The sequence below is a fragment of the Canis lupus genome, chromosome X (assembly GCF_011100685.1).
Source record: "Canis lupus familiaris isolate Mischka breed German Shepherd chromosome X, alternate assembly UU_Cfam_GSD_1.0, whole genome shotgun sequence".
Lineage (NCBI taxonomy): Eukaryota > Metazoa > Chordata > Mammalia > Carnivora > Canidae > Canis > Canis lupus.
In genome coordinates this window covers 92,486,347-92,507,165 of record NC_049260.1, presented here as the reverse complement: position 1 = coordinate 92,507,165, position 20,819 = coordinate 92,486,347, and the positions used below count along the sequence as shown (strand labels likewise).

The following is a 20,819-nucleotide window of genomic DNA, read 5'->3' as shown; positions in this document are numbered from 1 at the left end:
GACTGGAAGGGGTAAGCGTCAAAAGAAGGGAAAAGAGGGGCACCTGGGTGGCTCATTTTGTTAAGCATCTGCCTTCCACTCAGGTCATGATCCCAGGGTCCTGGGATCAAGCCCTGCATTGGACTCCCTCCTCAGCAGGGAGTCTGCTTCTCCCTCTCCCTAGATGTAGGAGAAAGAGAAGAGTCAAGGGTGGATTTCTATGTAAAATGGCTTTTAAAAACACAGAATTAGGGCAGCCCCAGTGGCCTAGCGGTTTAGCACCTGCCTTCAGCCCAGGGCGTGATCCTGAGGCCCCAGGATCGAGTCCCACATCGGGCTCCCTGCATGAAGCCTGGTTCTCCCTCTGCCTGTGTCTTTGCCTCTCTCTCTCTCTGTCTCTCATGAATAAATAAATAATTTTTTTTAAAAAACACAGAATTATTCTGCTAAAGAAGTTGCAGATTGTCAGCCTCCAGGATAAAGCTCAGATCCCTGGGCCTATACTGGGAGGCCTAGGATACCTGCCCTGGGGCTCTGCACCTTTGCAAATACAGAGTTTCCTCTTCAAGGAAAGACATCCCTCACTCCCCTTCTCTGCCCCTTCCTATTCCTTCATCAGGATTTCCCTCAAGCAGCCACATCTCTGAAGACCTTTCCCACCCTGACCTTCTCCTGCCCAGGCTGGGGAGGGGGCTGCTCTCCCAGCATCCCATGTGTCCCTCTTAGCACATGGGCCACACCATGCTGCAAATGACAGTATGGTCGATCCAGCTATTGCACATAGTAAGGGCTTTCGACTTTTTGAATGAATGCATGTACCAATTCCACATCTTTTCCCCTTCCTCCAGATGCCTTTACTCCCTGCAGAAGGCTGGTGAGCCTAATTTCCTGTACTCCAACCCACCTGCCATGCGCCACTTCGATCTCCTTCCATCCACTTCACAGGCTCTCTCTTGTATGTACCAGGCTGCTTCTGTCAAAGGAGGGCAGGGGTGGGGGGCTATTCAAACAAATATATGAATATCTGAAATGACATGAAAACGAAAATATTCAAGGGGAACCTGGGTGGCTCAGTTGGTTGAGCGTCCGACTCTTGGTTCCAGCTCAGGTCATGATTCAAGGTCATGGGATCGAGCTCCAGGTTGGGCTCTGTACTCAGTGTGGAGTCTGCTTGAGATTGTCTCCCTTTCTCTCCTTCTGCCCTTCCTCCACTGACGCATGTACATGTGTGTGCTCTCTCTCAAATAAATATATTTTTTAAAAAAGAAAATATACAGATATTTTCCAAAAAAACAATGAAAGGAGGAATCAGCAACTAAGAAAAATTACCTATGGGGTAAAATAGCCAATGGGGTGGTGGGGGCAGACTGGGATAGCACAAAGCCCTCTGTAAATTGTTTCATTTACACTTTTGTCTGTAGACTCATGTCGATGTGTTTTTAACTTGACACTGAAATAGAACACACACACAGAAAAGTGCACAAACCCAAAGTGTACAGCTAGATGAATTTTCACAAAGTGAACACACCCACCAAAACAGCACCCAGATGGAGAAACTGAGTATGACCAGCGCCCCCTGCCCCCAAGGATAACCACTATCCCGACTTCTCATGGCACAGAATCCATTCTCCTGGTTTGGGTCTTTATGAAAATGGAATCATATAGTATGCATGCTTTTGTCTGGCTTCCTTTGTACCACATTCCTGTGGATGTTTATGAGATCAAGCATGCCTCTGTGCATAGTTGTAGTTTATTCATTTTCATTGCTGGATAGGAACAGTTTGCAAATGTTTTAGTCTTCAGATTCCTCTATGCTTAAAAATCATTGAGGACCCTGAAGGACCTCTGTTTGTGTGGATTATGTGTACTGATATATACTGTTTTAGGAATTAAAATAAGAATATTTAAAACACACAAGCACACATTCTATTGTCTGTCTGAGCAAAGAAGTCATTCTAAGTCATGCAGCTGCAACCTCTTGAAAACTCCACAGTACACTCATGAAAGCATGAGAGCAAAAGAAGCAAGGGACTGCTTTGTATTATTATAAAAACAGTTTGGACCTCGTGGACCCTCTGAAAGGGTCTTAATGACCACCTCCTAGACTTCCGAGGATCACACTTTGGTAAATAGGCAATGTATCTGCTTACCTGGTGATAGATCAGGACAGCTTCCTGTGTGGGGCTATTGCAAATAACTCTGCTGCAAGCAATTTAGTACATACCTTTGGATGCACATTTGTTCATCTTCCTGTAGGAAAAACACCTAAAAAAAATGTAGGGTGATATAGGATGCAACCATGGAAAATACTGACATAATTTTTTTTTCTGACATAATTTAAAAACTAAATGTACAGAAAACATCCTCCCTTCACGTCTTTCTTCTTCCCTCCCAACTGCAGGAAATGACTGTCGTCCTTTTCAAGGGAAGCTCCTCTCCCAATGCCCTTCAGCCTGCCCCCATGTGTCCTCCAAGCCCTTGCTGTGATTCACTATACTTGCATTTCCATGCATCTTTAACCTCTCTCCTTCCCTTCTTCTCCATGATCGACCCAAAACAACCTAGGGGTGCCTGGGTGGCTCAGCTGGTTAAATGTCTACCTTGGGCTCAGGTCATGATCCCGGGGTCCTGGGATCAAGCCCCGCATTGGGGAGTCTGCTACTCCTTCTGCCTCTGCCCCTCCCCCTGCTCATGCTTTCTGTCTCTCCCACTCTCAAATAAAATCTTAAAAAAAAAAAAAAAAAAGCCCAGCCAACTCTTGAGCTCACCGCCCTCTCATGGCCCTTCTTTACCTCCTTCCCCGCACTCAAACATACTAAAAGCATCTCCTCTCCTCAAGCCCTGCCCCAGCTCACCAACCACTCTCCCCTTTTCTCCACGTTCCTCATCTCCATCTACACCGCCCAACTTCCATGGGCACCAAGGAGCACCCGATGGCAAATCCTGGAGCCTTTTCACAACCCTTGTCCCTTGTGACACCTGTGGGACCCAGCTCTGTTGGATTCTGGTCCCTGTAATTTGCCTCCCCTGGCTCCAGCCAACCAAAGGTACTGCACGTTGGCTCCTGTGGCATGCGGCTCCTTCTGGCTGGAATGCCCTCCTCCCCATCTCCCCCGGTCCTGCTCCCACCTGTATTAGTCTACCAGGGCTGCCATAACAAAATGCCAGACTGGGTGGCTCAAATGACAAATTTCTCACAGTTCTGGAGGCTAGGAGTCCACACCAAGCCATCAGCGGGTTTGGTTTCTCCTGAGGCTTCTCTAACTGGCTTGCAGGTGCCCGGCCAGCTTCCGTCGTGTTCTCACTTGGTCTTTGAGCATCCCTGGTGTCTCCCTGTGTATCTTAATCTCTTCTGATAAGGACACCAGTCAGACTGAATTAGGGCCTACACTAGTAGCAAGCCTCATTTTAACTCGATCACCTCTGTTAAGGCCCTACCTCCAAATAGTCACATTCTGAGTAACTGGGGGCTAGGGCTTCAACATATCAATTTTAGGGGAACACAGTTCAGCCCATACCACCACCACTCACCTTCTAAGGCCGAATTCAAATGCCGCCTCCACTCCGTCGCTGGCAATCAGCACGCCTTCAACATTCTTATAATAGCTTATTGGGTTCCTCGCACCATCTACCCTGTGACAAATCAAGGGAATGAAAGCTGTTGTTTGCTGAGCTGGATGGCTATTATGTGCCAGGTATATATCAACACAGGCTTACTATGCGCTGACCATGCCTGACCAGTCTCTCTGAATCCTTGCCACAGCACTCTGAGTTAAGTAATATTATTAATCCCCACTTTACATTAGAGAAAACTGAAGCACAGACAGGCTAAGTTATGTATCCAAGGCCATATGACTAGTATGTTGCACTGGTGGTACTCAAACTCCCATAGTCCTGGCTTCAGAGTCAGTCAGCACTATGTTTATTGCCCTTTTCAGTTCAACAGATACCCAGGCCTACAATGTGTCAGGCTTGGTTCTTGGTGCTAGGGGTACGAGAGCAAACAAATCCAAGGGGGAAAAAGAAACCCAACCCTGCCCTCGTGGAGGCTTGTGGTAATCGTACATACAGTTCTCTATTTTACTGTGGTGGCAGTTCCATGAAGTTATACCATGGGATAAAACTATATAGAACTCTACACATACACACACACAAAGTTACATATATGATAAAACTGTATAGAATTACCCCCCCCACACACACACACACACATAGACAAGTGCATATATAACTGGTGAAATCTGAGTGAGTGCTTTGGATCGTTCCAACATTAATTTCCTGGTTTTGATATTGTATGTTTGTGATGCAGGATGCTAATGCCAGAGAAGGCTGAGTTAAGGGTGCACAGGACCTCTGTAGATTTTTGTGAGTTCTTATGAATCCCCGATTACTTCAACATAAAAAGGTAAAAAAATGTCTCTGCCTTAATTGTGCTTCATCCAAATGTGGAATTAGATGATCAATAAATGATATGACATGATGGAGGGTGATAAGTATTATCGAGAAAAGCAGGGAAAGGGATCCCTGGGTGGCGCAGCGGTTTGGCGCCTGCCTTTGGCCCAGGGCGCGATCCTGGAGACCTGGGATTGAATCCCACGGTGCATGGAGCCTGCTTCTCCCTCTGCCTGTGTCTCTGCCTCTCTCTCTCTCTCTCTGTGTAACTGTCATAAATAAATTAAAAAATTAAAAAAATTAAAAAAAAAAGAAAAACAGGGAAAGGGGCTACACACTGTTTGGGGGGATGGTCTCTCTTAAATGGAGACACCTGACCCTTGACTTGCAGGAGGTGAGGAGACCAGCCACGGGCTACCTAGGGAAATGGAGTCTCCGGCAGAGAGAGCACCTAGTATTAAGGCTGTGGAGAGAACTGTGTCTGGTATAAGGAAGAGCAAGGGGATCAGTGAGGCTTTAGCCAAGTAAGTGAGAGGTAGAGAGCAGATTGGGTCAGAGAAGTAAGGTAATCCATTCAAGTGGGTAGAGCCTTTTAGGCCACTGCAAATTCCTGTATTCTCTTTCATTAGGAGAGGAACGGGGAGCCACTGGAGAGTGCTGAGCAGAGGAGTGACATGATCTGCCTTAGGTTTTGAAAGGTCACTCCAGCTGCTATGGAGAAGCTATAACAGAAGCAGGAAGACCAGTGAGGAATCTTAAAATAATCTAGGTGAGAGAAGGTGGCTCGGACCAGGGTAGAGTTGGTAGGTCCTCAGATTCTGGATAAATTTCAAGATTCTGGATAAGTCAAGCTGACCAGATCTGATGATAAACCAGGTGCAGGATATAAAAGAGAAGACTGGAAGATAAATTTTGGCCCAAGTCACAGAAAGAATGGAGGTGTCATTTGTTGTAATGGGGAGGACTTTGAGTGGCCCATTTGGGGGCGGGGATCAGGAGTTCTGTTTGGGACATACTGAGTTTAAGGAATCTATTAGACATCCAAGTAGGTGTTGGGAAGGTAGTAGGAGTTCCAGGAGGGGTCCAAGCTGGAGATATATGTTTGGGTGTCATCAACCAAGAGAGTATTTAGATCCATGATATTGGATGAAATCGCCAAAGGAGGGAGTGTATATAGAAAAGAGAAGAGGTTCACAACTGAACCTTGGGGCTCTCCAAAGTTAAAAAGGAATTGAGATAAGGAAGAATCAGCAAAAGGAACTCACAGTGGATAGCGTGCAACGTAGAAGGAAAACCTGGTAGGATGAAGAGCACCCTATCAAGCTGTGAGAGTTAAAAAAAAGATGATTTACCCTTCTCGGTACCTGCTCCTGGTGGCCCTGAGGGGTCCCAGGCCAAAGAGTAGGAGGTGGAGGGGGAGCTGGTATGCTGGTCTAAGTGGCACAGAGATGCACTCCTGGCAAGAGCTGGGAGCAAGAGGAGGATCCCACGAGGATAGGCCCAGGACCAATGGCATCCAAAGAGGAACAAACAGTGAAAAATCTCAACGTGGAAAATGCAAACCAGGAAAACAAAAGGATGAAAAGGAGCAAGCTGCCAATAAAGAAGAGCCCCTGCCCCCCCCCTCCTTTGCAAGCTAGTGAATACTGTGGGCCCAGAGTAAATCCCAGGCGGTTCCGTGTTAAGCAGCCCAACCTGCAGTATAGGTGGGCCCCGATTCGGAGGCCTGGAGAGCCGCAATGATGAGAGAAGAGAATATGGGAAGGATTGGGAAGAAGGGGAGACAGCTGAGGAAAAAGCTGATGGGGACAGGGAGAGGGGGAAACAATTCAGTCACAGTCTGTGGGTGGTTAGTGCTGACCCTCCTCACCAGGACCATTATGATGAAGTTTGCTTTATGTCTTGAATCCTGACATTTTCCCTGAAATTAATAGGAAGGCACACCTGCTTCCTAAACTTACATGTTCTCAATGCACTTTTGTTGTAATCCTTTTGTTACACATCTCCTGTGGGTCTCCTATTACCAGCTTTTTTTTTTTTATGATTTTATTTGTTTATTTGAGAGAGAGGAGGGAGAGACAAAGATCATGCGAGCATAGAAGGAGCAAAGGGAGAGGGAGAAGCAGACTCTCTGCTGAGCAGAAGCCTGATGTGGGCTGGATCCCAGGGCCCTGGGATCATGAGCTAAGCTGAAGGCAGACACTTAACTGACTGAGCCACCCAGGCACCCATATTTCCAGCTTCTAATTGAATGTTGTATTTTGACCCAATCTGTAAGATTCTGTTAGCAGGGAAGTTTTACCTTATTGCATGGCAAGATGCTCATTATATATTGTGAAGTTAATAAAGCAGTTTAAAACAGCAAAAAAGAGGGATCCCTGGGTGGCGCAGCGGTTTGGCGCCTGCCTTTGGCCCAAGGCGTGATCCTGGAGACCCGGGATCGAATCCCACGTCGGGCTCCCGGTGCATGGAGCCTGCTTCTCCCTCTGCCTGTGTCTCTGGCTCTCTCTCTTTCTCTCTGTATGACTATCATAAATAAATAAAAAATTAAAAAAAAAACAGCAAAAAAGAATTTGGGGGAGTGCACCTGGGTGGCTCAGTCAATTAAGCATCTGCCTTTGGCTCAGGGTTCTGGGAATTGAGTCCCACATCAGGCTCCCTGCTCAGTGGGGACTCTGCTTCTCCCTCCTCCTTTGCCCCCCTCCACTTGCACTCTCTCTCTCTCTCTCTCTCTCTCAGATGAATAAATAAAATCTTTAAAAAAAGAAAAAGAAAAAAAGATGATTAAGGGGCACCTGGGTGGCTCAGTCAGTTAAGTGTCTGCCTTCAGCTCAGGTCATGATCTCAGAGTCCTAGGGTCCCCTCTTGTCAAGCTCCCTGCCCACCCCCCCTCCAACTTGTGCTCCCTCTCATTCTCTCTCTCAAATAAATAAATCTTTTTTTAAAAAAAGGATGATGGGCAGCCCGGTGGCTCAGCAGTTTAGCACCGCCTTCAGACCAGGGCCTGATCCTAGAGACCTGGGTCTGAGTCCCACGTTGCGCTCCCTGCATAGAGGCTGCTTCTCCCTCTGCCTGTGTCTCTGCCTCTCTCTCTCTCTCTGTCTCTCATGAAAAAATAAATAAAATCTTTAAAAATAAAAAATAAATTAAAAAGGATGGTTTAGGGGATCCCTGGGTGGCTCAGCGGTTTAGCGCCTGCCTTTGGCCCAGGGCGCAATCCTGAAGTCCCGGAATCGAGTCCCACATCAGGCTCCGGGCATGGAGCCTGCTTCTCCCTCCTCCTGTCTCTGTCTCTGCCTCTCTCTCTCTCTCTCTCTCCTCTCTCTGTTTATCATAAATAAATAAATCTTTAAAAAAAAAGGATGATTTACATAAGCTCTTAGCATAGGGACGCCTGGGTGGTTCAGTGGTTAAGCATCTGCCTTCGGTTCAGGTTGTGATCCCAGGGTCCTGGGATCAAGTCCCACATCAGGCTCCCTGCAGGGAGCTTGCTTCTCCCTCTGCCTCTGTCTCTGCCTCTCTCTGTGTCTCTCGTGAATAAATAAATAAAATCTTAAAAAAAAAACCTCCTAGCACAGTGTTATTTCCACCCTAAATCTGAGGTAAATGGTAGCTATAATGATGAAGATGATGATCATTTACCAACTAAAGGCTTACTTGCTGCTCTTTTGGGCCACCAAAAAGAAAATACTGGCTCTCAAATAAACAGTAAAAATTGAGATTTAGAAGTCTGAGGTCTCGGGATGCCTGGGTGGCTCAGTCAGTTATGTATCTGCCTTTGGCTCAAGTCATGATCCCAGAGTCCAGAGTTCAAGGATCGAGAGCCCGACCGCATCAGGCTCCCTGCTCAGTGGGGAGTCTGTTTCTCCCTCTGCCCCTTACCCTGCTCTTACTCCAGCTCTCTCTCTCTCTCTCTCAAATAAATAAAAAATCTAAAGAAAAAATTTTAAAAAGAAGTCCAAGGTCTCACTTTAATTAAATGTAAATTTATCTGGATGATAGTCTGTATTTAAAAACTGGATGTGATTGGGGCACCTGGGTGGCTCAGTCAGTAAATGTCTGTCTTTGGCTCAGGTCATGATCCTAGGGCCCTGGGATCGAGCCCCTCACCGCCTCCCTGCTCTGCGGGCAGTCTGCTTCTCCCTCCCCCTAATCTTGGGCATGCTCTTACTCTTTCTCTATTTCTCTCTCTCTCTCCCCATCTCAAATAAATAAATAAAATCTTAAAAAGAACCAGATGGGATTAAAGTAACTAAACTTTTGCTGTTAAAAAAATGGTTATTATATTGGGCTCAAGGTTCCTATTGTTTGTGTATTTCCTCTCCAGACCTAAGGCACCAGCATCCAGTTGCTCAAGACAGAAACCTAGAAACCTGGAGCAGGACCAGCAGCTCTGTTCAGCGCGTGCCGCAGCGCCCACACCTAAGAAACACACGCGGTGAAGGAAATGCCTCTGGATCTTCGGGTTAACATTTCCCGGAGTGCACTGAACTTTCCTTGTTCTGGGATCTTCTATACAAAAAAAAAGAAACCTAGAAACCAAGTCCTGTTAATGTCATAATCATCTCTTGATCTTATTTCTTCTTATTCAACATCCTGGGGACTACTTTACTTTGGGCAATCATTTCTTTTTCTTTCTTTCTTCTTTCTTTTTTTCTTTTCTTTTTTCTTTTCTTTTCTTTTTCAGGATTTTATTTTTAAGTAATCTCTACACCCAACGTAGGGCTCGAACTCACAACATTGAGATCAAGAGTCACATGCTCTACCCACTGAGCCAGCTAGGTGCCCCATGGGCCATCATTTCTCACCCGGACTATTTCCAAAGTCTCCTACTAAATTGTTTGTTCTACCATCTGTCTCTATACTCCAATTGAGAGGTTCCCAACCATTTTTGTTGCATGGAATCCTCTGGCAGTCTGACGAAGTTTATTTTCAGAATGTTTTTAAACGCATAAAACAAAGTACATAGGATTACAAAGAAAACCAATGCAGTGGAATATAGTTATCAAAATATTTTCTAAAAGAAATGTGTGCTACAATAACATACAGGCTTAACACAGTTCTACTTATGGGTCTAATAACTATAGTTGACCTTTGACAACGCAGTGGTTAGAGGAGTCAACCTTGCACAGTGGAAAATCTGCATGTCACTTCTGACTCCCCCAAAATTTAATAGCCTACTGCTGACCAGAGCCTTACAGATAACATAAACAGTCACGTATCCTATATATTATACATATTATATACTATGTCCTTGCAACAAAGTAAGCTAGAGAAAAGGTCATTAAAAAAATCATAAGGGGGTGCCTGATCATGCCCTGCGATGGGTTCTACACTGCTTAAGATTGTCTTTCTCCTTCTCCCTCTGCACATTCCCAGCCCCCGCCCCCTCTCTCTCTCAAGAAGAAGAAGAAAGGAAAAGAAAATTATAAGGAAGGGAAAATACATATAGTACTGTATTACTGTATTAATCGAAAAAAATCCACCTATAAGTGGATCCAATGCAGTTCAAATCCATGTTGCTCAAGGGTCAACTGTACTATAATTTCAAAAAAGCGATGAGTGTATAAATGATATTTTAAGACGTCTCCATCAACTGCAGTGTGATATGAAACCATCTTTGATTTCTACTGGTGACCAAGTCATAGGTACTGTTAATGCCACCCACTACAGTTTGCTGCCTGTCTGTAAAGAAAGAAAGCGCTACATTTCAGACAGTTTGATAAAAACGAAGTTGTGATGCCCCCCCCACACCATCCAAGTTCATGTATCCTGTGAATTCTATACATGGACTGTTTGTGGACCCCAGGTTAAAAACCCTTACCTTAATCTACTGGTGCAAAACTGCCTGAGGTGACTGCAAAGATACATAGAGGTTTTTGTTTTTCAATGTGGAGAAGCAAAACACGAAAACGGGGATCATTAACATCCGAAACGTATGCCAACAATTCCTATACATTTTGTAAAGCGGGCTAAGAGCCCGGGACCCCTAGTAGCTGGGGGAAAGGTTGTCCCGAACTTTCTCAGCTCTGGCCTAGGCTTACCGGACCCACCTAATGCAGCCCCCGCCGCCCTCTCCTGCTTCCTCCATCATCACCATCCCTTCCCGTCCAGCGGCCCAGCCAGGTGGAAACCACTTCAAGAGGTCGAGATACGGCCGAGATGGGTGCCGCAGGCCCAACCCGGCGGAGGGCAGCCCTCGCAGCCCTCGCAGCCCTCCCGCCAGCCCAGGGGCCAGCCCAGGACCGAAGTCCCTTGCACTCGGACGTGACGTCTCCGGGCCCTCCCTTGAGCGAAGCCCGCCCACCCCGCTCACTCGGCCTTCGGAAGGGTTACCCTCGGGCACTACCGCGGGCCGTGCGCCACGCCCACAAGGCACAAGGCGCGGTGCCCTTAGCACACTTGACGGGCTCCCGAGGAACCCACTTACGGAAGTGGTGCTAAGCGAATTCCGTTGCGCTCGGAGCAGCGCGCTCGGCCAGTTCCCACCGGAGCCCGCGCGGGCGTGCCGGGGGCGGGAGGCCGCGGGGAGCCGCCGGGGGCCTACGGCGTGCACACGCCTAAGCTCCGCCCTTGGCGACGTCTTCTAAATACGTGCTTCCGCCCGTCTCCTCCTCTCTCCTTTCCGCCGCCATCCTGGTTGCGTGTGGTTGACTGTGATCGCCATGGTAAGTTCATCCGTTACCATCCGCTCGGGGCCGGCTTGCCGAGAGCCGAGATCTCCAGAGCTCGCCGGTGCCGCCCGCTGCGTCGAGGTGCGCGGGCCTCCTTGAGGCTCCCTGCAGAGCGGCTCGAGTTTGGCCTCCGCTCCGCTTCCCGGAAAGCTCGCAGGCTCGAGTCGAGGCGGGCTGCGCTGGCGATGCGAGGTCCGGAGCGTGGTGCTTTGTGCGCCCGGCCGCCGCCCAGGCTAGCACGGGTTTCCACTGCCCTTTGTCCCCCCCCCCCCCTTTTAAGATTTTATTTATTCACAAGAGACCCACAGAGAGAGAGAGACAGAAGCAGGCCCCACGCCGGGAGCCTGATGTGGGACTCGATCCTGGGTCTCCGGGATCACGCCCTGGGCTGAAGGCGGCGCTAAACCGCTGAGCCACCCAGGGATCCCACCCTTTGCCCTTTTGGAGCGAACTGTGATTCTGGGGCAGGAAGAGAAGCCGGGGGGCTTCACTCCAAAAATCGTGGCCTGACAGTGGGGTGCGCACCACACGTACCGGGCATCGAGAAGGGAACGAGGTCTGCTGGTTTTCGGAAATTGTTTTAAGTTGGCGGCCAGGAGCATACCATGTTATGAGCTTACAGGACTTTCTGGCCTTTGTTCAGCGACTTCTGCGTCTTCCCGTGGAAGTACCTGGAAGGAGGGGTGCTGTAGTGTGCACCTGGGTGCCATTCGGACGTTCTTGGTAAATGCCAACTGCGGACAGTTAATGGTCGTGGGTTTTACCTGTGATCATTTCCAGAGAAATTAAAATTGCTGGATGCTTCTAGGTATGGAAAGGATGAGGGGTGCTTTCTTAGGTGACAGAACGTTTACAAGTCCCATCGTGAGCTGGGTGACAGGAGTGTAATCTCTACCTTCTTTGTAATGGGCCTCTATTATTATGCAAGGTGCAGGATGGATATTGGACCACATAGGCCAGACTTGAGACTACCACTCCTGCCATTTCCTGATTGCCCTGCAAACTGAGGAGGGAGAGCGTTGCGGTTGGACTTAGATGACCCAAGTTCTTAAAGCCAAAAAAAATGAAATGAGAAATTGGGAAATATTTAAAGTACAGAATTAATAGCAAAATGGTTAGTGGGGGGGCACCTGGGTGGCTCGGTTAGTTAAGCAGCCCACTCTTGATTTCAGCTGAGGTCATGATCTCAGGGTCCTGGGATCTAGCCCTGCATTTGGCTCCACCCTCAGCAAGCTGTCTGCTCTGCTGGTGGACTCTCCTGCACCACCCCACCACACACACACACACATGCTCGCGCAGGCGATCTCCGTGTCTCTAAAACACAACTTACATCTTTTCAAGAGATTGTCAGTGAGTTAGAATAGATGTATTGAATGTCGAGGACTTTGTGAAAATCTTAATTACTCTTGGAGTGATCCTTGACTATTCCTGTTTCACATAGTGCGTTGAAATTGACTTGGAAGTGCTAGATTGCTCTGGTTGACAAAAAGCTGTATTCTTTTGTGAAAACCAAGTTCCCCAGTCATTCCCAATGGTCCTCTGGGTCAAGGGTGACAGCAGGAAGACTGAAAGGTACCCTAGCCATGGAATATATGGATGACCTGGGTTTGAATCCCAGCTCTGCATTAATATTCTGATTTGGGGTAGGTTACTTACTTTCCTGACTCTTGGTGACTTTTTATTTGAACAGTGGGGGATTATGTCTCTAGAACTTGCCAGGAACAGAGCCAAGGGCGTGATGGGTTTAGCATTGAAAAGGTGGTTTTTTGGTATGGACGAAGCATTCAAATGTTTGTGGATTGAGGGCATTCTTGACTGAATCATTTGAGTAAGCTCTGCTCTCTAAATTGATTACGTTTCCTTCCAGTCTTCTCACAAGACTTTCAGAATCAAGCGATTCCTGGCCAAGAAACAAAAGCAGAATCGTCCTATTCCCCAGTGGATTCGGATGAAAACTGGTAATAAAATCAGGTAAGGACCCCCGCGACCACCTGCTTCTTCTGTGGTGGTTTTTTTTTTTTTTTAACGTGCTTCCTCAGTGTTTCTGGAAAGCAACCCACCCTGTAGCTAGGATTAGGGGCAGACACTCTAATAACATTTGTTAATTTCCTGTTGTCTTCAGTCTCTTGGGGGACCAGGTGGACCTTGAGACAGGTCTCAAAGGAAGAAAAATAAGCATCAAAAATTGGTGATAACTGGCTCAAGGGCTCACAACCAGTGACAGCCCTTGCATGTTAAACAGCTTTCAGAACTTGGGTTTGTTGGAAATGAAATATAGATTTTGTGGCTTTCCCAATTAAGTAAGTCCCGAAGACAACAAAGGAGGAGAAAGCAAATACTGTTACCAAAATTTTTGGTTGAAAAGCCTTTTTAAGCTGACACTAGAATGGGCCAGGGGAGTGGGTCCCTTTTGCAAGAGAAAGACTTGGAAGCTGAGGAGTGCAAGATCATGACGCCAGTATAGAACTCTGATTTGATTAAATTACAGATCTAAGTGATACTAGTTTACTGATGTGAAGACAAAGATGTGAATTGAGGGCCTGTTAATTCTTTTAGCCAGTTCAAAAGACATGTGAAAATCACCACACCCTGTAGCCCTATAGGCCAGTTAGTTGCTACCTTTAGTTTATTGTGTACTGAACACTGGCTTTTTTTTTTTAAGATTTTATTTATTTATTCATAGACACAGAGAGGCAGAGACACAGACAGAGGGAGAAGCAGGCTCCATGCAGGGAGCCTGATGTGGGACTCGATCCCAGGTCTCCAGGATCACACCCTAGGCTGCAGGCGGCGCCAAACTGCTGCACCACCGGGGCTGCCCCAACACTGGCATTTATTAATAGGTGTGGGAGATGTCTCGGTATTAGAAATGCATCTAGGTTTTAAAACCTATGGTGTTGCCACCATACAATGCTAAGAAAAAGTATTGAGTCACTTGGAGAAGTGGTTCCTTTGGTAGCTTAGCCCTTCTATAAGCTTGGTGGATTTCTGTTGAGAGCATCAGACCATCCATAGTAAAGCCCCTTTTTAAATGTATTGAGGTGAACATTGGTTTCTCTGTCATATCCCCATCTGGTGGCGGGACCCGTCATTACAGGTTATTGTGCAGAATGAAATCATCTCATCTGTCTTGCAACCTTTTTTTTTTTTTTAATATTTTATTTATTTATTCATGACAGACAGGGAGAAAAGCAGGGAACCTGACGCGGGACTCGATCCCGGGTCTCCAGGATCACAAAGGCAGTGCCAAACCGCTGAGCCTCCGGGGCCACTGTGCCTTGCAACTTTTAAAGTGTATTGAAAGCAGGTTGCAATTACAGTGCTTCATTTTGTGGAAGTACTGACATTACCCTGCTGAAAGAAAATGTGTGTCGATCATTTTTGATTTTGCCTTTATGAGGGTAAAATCATGACAGATTGATATGGACAATTCTGGCATGGCCTGAGCTCTGCAAATCACTTGTTTTGATATTGAAATGATTGGGAGTGTTCATCTATTGTAAAATTAATACGGGAGCTTTTGTGTGTGTGTGATCCATGATGTAGAAATGCTGCTTTTGATGAAGCTTGGAAGGGATGGTTTCAAAATAAATGTGTGTGGGTCTACCCAGGTATGCTGAATGAAAAGTAGGCAGGTATACTCTTGGGAGGGGAGAGAGCTTCCCCACTAGTCCAGTCTCAAGAACCAGTGTGTTTTCCTAGCTTGGAATCATTTTGAGAGGTTAAAATTTTGCTTTGACTAGTTCTTAAACACATTAGGAAATCACTTTTTAGTTTCCAAAGAGAGCTCCAAACCTGTTCAAGGAAGGAAAAAATGAGACCCTTTGCCTTTCAAGGATTTTATGGTACTTAAAAAACAAAGTTTGTGATTGAGGGCAGACAAATTGAGGTGAGATTGTCTTTGTAACCTGCAGTTTCTTTCTGTGCAGGTACAATTCCAAGAGGAGACACTGGAGAAGAACCAAACTGGGTCTGTGAGGAAGCATCGCACATCATGAAATAGCAAACATAATTGGCACACATATTTAAGCCACATGGAGATCACATGTTCCTATCTTATCAATATGGAAACATCCTTCCTACCTGGCCAATAGACATGTCTTATCAAGAGAATGATTTTCTCTGTTACTATGCCTCTATACCAGTAGGTTGGTTCAGTAATAAATGTGAGACCTTTCAGCTGAGCTGCTGTTGTGTCCTGATTTGTGAAGTACTGAATTGCCCCTCCTGTCAGATCTCACATAGCACCGTCTGATAGAACTTTCTGCAGTGATAGAAATGGCCCTTGACAACAAAGTATTTAGAGTGTGGCTAGGGGACGCCTGTGTGGCTCTGTCTGCTAAGCGTCTGCCTTTGGCTCAGGTCTTGACGGGGAGTCAGCGTGTCTCTCTCTGCTCCTCCCCCTGCTCATGTGCTTTCTCTCAAATAAAATCTTTTTTAAAAAAAATAAAGTGTGGCTAGTTTGAATAAAGAACCAATTTTCAAATTTTTAATTATAAAGCTCTGTGTGGCTAATGGCTCTTATATCTTATGATAATGGAAAGTGACTATATGTGTCATCCTCATACCTGTAAGTAGCATGTCGTTAAATAGCATCTTTATCTACTATTCCATAATGCCAGTTTTCAAGTAGGAAGTAGGAATCCTCTGAACCAGTGGTTATCAAATTGCCTGATTTTGTGCAGCCTGTGAGCTAAATTTCTGCATTATTAAATTGTTGAAAGAAATCAAAAGACTATTTTACACTTAATAGATTTAGATTTACAGGGTGATAATGTGCCAGGCACTGTTCTAGGTACTTGGGATTAGTTGGTGGATAGATAAATATCTGTTAGGCTAATAATAGGCCAATTCAGAAGCTAGAGCAAATGTCTGGAAAAGGGAAGGAAAAGTTCCTTATAATTACCTGTGGAATGAAGGTGAATCCAGTTTGGTGGCAACCCTATATCTAGTTTGTAAGGATCCTCTGCTGGATGTAGCAGAGGAAGCAAGTAGTAGGATTGGTATGGTATGGGGGACCCTAACCTAGAACCCTACTAGGAGGCTCTGATGACTGTAGTTTGACTAAGGACCACTGAACTAACCAGCCTAGGAACCTGGGAGCTGCTGCTGTGTGGATAGCAGTAACTGTTACCCTGCTAAAATTGCTCTATAGGGCCAAAGTAGAGGGACCTGATCTAATTGGCAGTCGTGATGTTTTGGAGCATTAAAAATAGCCTCACTATTCAGAATAGGTTGGGACAAGGCAAAGGTGGCACTGGTGGCAGAGTGAGCTGCTCTCCCAACCCTAAATGAGTGGTGTTAGAAATGAAAAGGGGAAATGACGTGGACAGGAGGGTTGGTTATACATACCAGGTTACTTAGGAGCTGGGGAATAGGGTGCCAGTTCTGGCTCCATTGGCCCCACTCTAGCTCAGACAATCGCCCCATATTTGATTTCCCAGCTGTGAAGGACTAGGTCGGTGCTTCCTGAAGGGGGAAATAACGGGAGTTTTGAGACATTAAAGCCCCTTTTACAAACTACAAGAGGCGTCGCACTAGAGGTCAGTGTTTGGAGGACATGAGATTGACCCTGTGTTGATACTACCCACCCCTTACTGGCTGGCTGAGAAGCAGGCAGCAGCAGAAGTCGGAGTGCGTAAGGATTGCAGAGTTAGGATTCAAATCCTCTTCCTTTGCCAGCTGTAAGCCTTGGTGTCTTAAGGGATGTGAGGCTGGTGGGAGCTCCCTCAGAGGGCTGGGAGAATGAACTGTAATAGTACACAGCATTTGGTTTGGTACTTGACTAAGAAAAGAGGAATGGGGAGTGAGCAGAATTAAAGGTTGAGTGTGGATCCCTCCCCAGCAGATATGAGCGATGAGCTGGATAAAGCTAAAGTAAGAGAGTGGGGAGAGGCAGATGGTCAAGGTAGAGGTCAGGCCTAGCTGGCTCGGAGCTGGCTCCAGTGTCAGCCTCTGGATGGATGACAGTTCCCTTCCAATTCCAGAATTCTAAGTTGGAGTACATGAACCCCTCTAGGGCTTGGAAAGGAGGCATGGCAACATGACAGTGAAAATCCTGAACCAGTGGGTCGCCTGGGTGGCTTGGTGGTTGAGCATCTGCCTTTGGCTCAGGGCATGATTCCAGGTCCAGGATCAAAGCCTACATCTGGCTCCCCGTGGGGAACCTGCTTCTCCCTCTGCCTATGTCTCTGCCTGTTTTTCTGTGTCTCTCATGAATGAATGAATGAATGAGAAGAAGAAAAGAAAAAAAAAGGAAGGAAGGAAGGAAGGAAAGAGAAAAGAAAGAAAGAAAAAAAGAAAGAAAGAAAGAAAAGAAAAAGAAAGAAAGAAAGAAAGAAAGAAAGAAAGAAGAAAAGGAAAGAAGGAAAGAAAAAGGAAAAGAACAGAAAAGAAAAGAAAAAAAAAATTCTGAACCAGCTGTGCAAACTTGATCTCTTAAGAGACCTCTCCAAAATCAGGCACCTGGGTGACTCCGTCGGTTACGTGCCTTCTGCTCAGATCATGATCCCAGGGATCCCTGGGTGGCGCAGCGGTTTAGCACCTGCCTTTGGCCCAGGGCGAGATCCTGGAGACCTGGGATCGAATCCCACGTCGGGCTCCCGGTGCAAGGAGCCTGCTTCTCCCTCTGCCTGTGTCTCTGCCTCTCTCTCTCTCTGTGTGTGACTATCATAAAATAAAAAAGGGGGGAAAAAAAAAGATCATGATCCCAGGGTCCTGGGATCAAGCCCCACATCAGGCTCCCTGCTCAGCAGGGAGCCTGCCTCTCCCTCTTCCCACCTGCCACCTCCCCCTGCCCCAGCTCATGCGCACTCTCTCTCTCAAATAAATCTTTAAAAAGAGAGAGATAATTCTCCAAAATCATACCTACCTTGGGTTTCTAAGGATTTGATAACATCTGTAAAAATCAGTTATACCAGGTATTCTCTCATTGTACAGATTAAAAAAGGTTTGCAGCTCTATTCCTGCTAATAGCAATAACATTGTGAGTGCTTAACCTGCCAGGTAGATGGTGTTAGCAGGAATGGCAATGAGAACCAGACTGAACAGTGAAACATTAACTATTTACACTTCACTGATCCTGTTCTATTCCAGAGAAGTGAACATCAAACCCTAGCCCATGTGAAACCCTGGTGGGTGTTTGGGCAGCCAGAGGGGAGTATGGCCCGCAAGAATACTGTGGTCAAGACTAACGTGCACCTGTGTGTGTGCCTGTGTCCATCATATGTCCGTGTCTGAGAGCGGAGGGAGGGAAGCAGACCTTCATCAGAGAAAACTGATTGGGCTGAACACAATAAATGGTTTGACAGCCATTCTTCATTGGGAGCCGTTTTGCTGCTTGCAACCCTCCCTGCCCTGCCCAGGGGACATTTGACAATGCCCGGAGACCCCTTTGCTTCCTACAATGGAAAGGAAGGTGCCACTGACGGCTAGTGGATAGAGACCAGGGATGCTGCTAAACATCCTACGATACACCAGCATTCCCCCACAGCAAAGAATTGCCCAGCCCAAAATGACAATAGTGATGATTTTGAGAAATCTTGGTTGTTTTTTTTTTAAGATTTTATTTATTCATTCATGAGAGACAGAGAGAGAGAGGCAGAGACATAGGCAGGGACTCAACCCCAGGATCCTAGGATCATGACCTGAGCCACTCAGGTGTCCTGAGAAATCCTGGTTTACGTGCTACAGCGAGCCAGAGTGAGCTTTTTGAGACACAGATCTGCTCAGCACACCACTCCCCTTTCCCACCACTTCACACTACTCTTGAGGCAAGTCTTTTTTTTTTTAAGATTGTATTTATTTATTAGAGAAAAAGCACAAAGGGGGAGAAGCAGAGGGAGAGAGAGAGTAGGCTCGATCCCTGGACCCTGGGATCATGACCTGAACCAAAGGCAGACGCTTCACCAACTGGCAATCCAGGCGCCCCCAGCACAAGTCAATATGGCCTAAAAGAAGCGTGGAATGGTTCCTACCCTCTCTTGACTCTAAGCTGGATCCAGCCACGTTGGCTTCTTCTTCTCCCAGAGTACCAAGCTCCATCTTGCCTTAGAGCCTTCCCATGTACTATGCCCTGTAACGAATGTTCTTCCTCTTTACCTTGTGAAACTCCCATTTGTCCTTCAGGTCTCAATCCAGTTTTCACCTCCACAGAGATCTTCCCTGACGACCCACCCCACTCTCCTCTCAATCCAGTTTGGTCCTTCTGCTTTAGTACCTCTGACATCAGTCTGTAGGTTTCCTTCAAACTGGAACTAGAAAGAAATGTGCGTGGTTAACTATCTGCCTCTCTCACTAGACTGTGCTCTCCAAGAATGGGGATGAGTTTTGTCCTGCTCGCTGCTGATTGCTTTCTCCTAACAGCATTTGGCACAAAGGAGGTGCTCAATAAATGTACTGAATGAGCAAGTGAATGAATGAGGGGGAGAACAGGCATGCAAGTGAGCAAGAGCAGGACAAGTCGTATGCCTTAACACATATGCAAAGAGTGAGGAAGCAAGGACTTGCTGGGGAGTTGGAGAAGGCCTCAGCCGGGTTCCCAAGGAGACAAATTGTGAGCCCACCCCCCCAAACACACACAGTGGGTAGGTAGCTGGGTATAGGGTGCTAGAGAAAGGACTTGGAGAATGGGGCATGCCATGCATTGGGAATGGCACTGTTGACACCACTCACCCTCTTGTAGGGGGTACCTCCTTCACCACACCAGCAGGCACTTGTCCCTGACAAGGCCACTTGGGACTGCGCGTCTAAGTTGCTGATAGAAACTGGCTGGAGCGGCCAGACCGGACTTGGCTCTCAGCCTGACCTTAAATGAAACTGTTCTCTCAATCAATTGGAACAATTTAGATTCCAGCAGAGCTGAAAATACAGATATCTTAGGCTGCAGAAAGACAAAGATGCACATAACAGTAGCAAGCAGGGAAATGTCAGAGAAGCATCCCAAAAAAGCAAAGACCAGCAGAGTGGGCCAGACCCAAGTCATTTCCTAGAAAAAGCAAAGAAAAAGAGGAAGTTTAAAATTTAACACACAGGGCAGCCCTGGTGGCTCAGCAGTTTAGTGCTGCCTTCAGCCCAGGGCCTGATCCTGGAGACCTGGGATCGAGTCCCATGTCAGGCTCCCTGAATGGAGCCTGCTTCTCCCTCTGCCTGTGTCTCTGCCTCCCTCTCTCTCTCATGAATAAATAAATAAAATCTTAAAAAAAATAAAAATAAAATTTAACACACACCCCCCAAAAAATCTGGATTAACACCTCCCTCCCCCAAAATCTGGAAGCATAGGCTATTTTTAAAATTCTATTAAAATATAACATACAGAAATGTATACTTATTTATTATAAGTGTATAACTCGATGAATTTTTGAAGAGTGAATCCAATTGTGTCACCACCATCCAAGTCAGGAAATAGAACGTGATCAGCATCCCAGAAGCCCCCCTTGGGTACCCTTCCAGTCACTATAACCTCCAGATGTAACCACTGTCCCAACATCTAACAGCAGAGAGTAGTCTTGCCTATTTTTGCACTTTAATATGAATGGAATAATTGACTTTGCATTTACTGTGTCTAATTTCTTTTACTCAATGACCATCATATGCGATTTTGTTATTGCATGCAGTTGTAGATGACTCATTCTCATGGCTATAATTGATTAACCTTAAAAATAAAACTCAGTTATTTTACCAGTAAAAATGGGTTTATTCAGGAATATCAACCAAAAAAAAAAAAAAAAAAAAGGAATATCAGAGAATTGCATTTCAGGACACGCAAACCAAGGC

At 46.4% G+C, this 20,819-nt stretch overlaps 1 protein-coding gene, 1 non-coding gene and 1 pseudogene across 2 annotated transcripts; all 3 read left to right on the top strand.

Moving 5' to 3' along the window:
- The first annotated feature begins 5,880 nt into the window (after positions 1-5,880).
- On the top strand, positions 5,881-6,277 carry LOC119868851 (annotated as a pseudogene).
- Positions 6,278-10,894: 4,617 nt separating this feature from the next.
- Positions 10,895-15,229, top strand: LOC100687749 (60S ribosomal protein L39). Its single transcript, XM_038588190.1, has 3 exons — positions 10,895-11,039; positions 12,913-13,016; positions 14,975-15,229. Exons 1-3 carry the CDS (start codon positions 11,037-11,039, stop codon positions 15,021-15,023), a joined length of 156 nt encoding a protein of 51 aa, XP_038444118.1. The 5' UTR covers positions 10,895-11,036; the 3' UTR covers positions 15,024-15,229.
- LOC119868852 lies at positions 14,346-14,477 on the top strand. The gene has a single exon (XR_005386632.1). It is a non-coding gene; the product is annotated as a small nucleolar RNA SNORA69 (small nucleolar RNA).
- Positions 15,230-20,819: the final 5,590 nt, after the last annotated feature.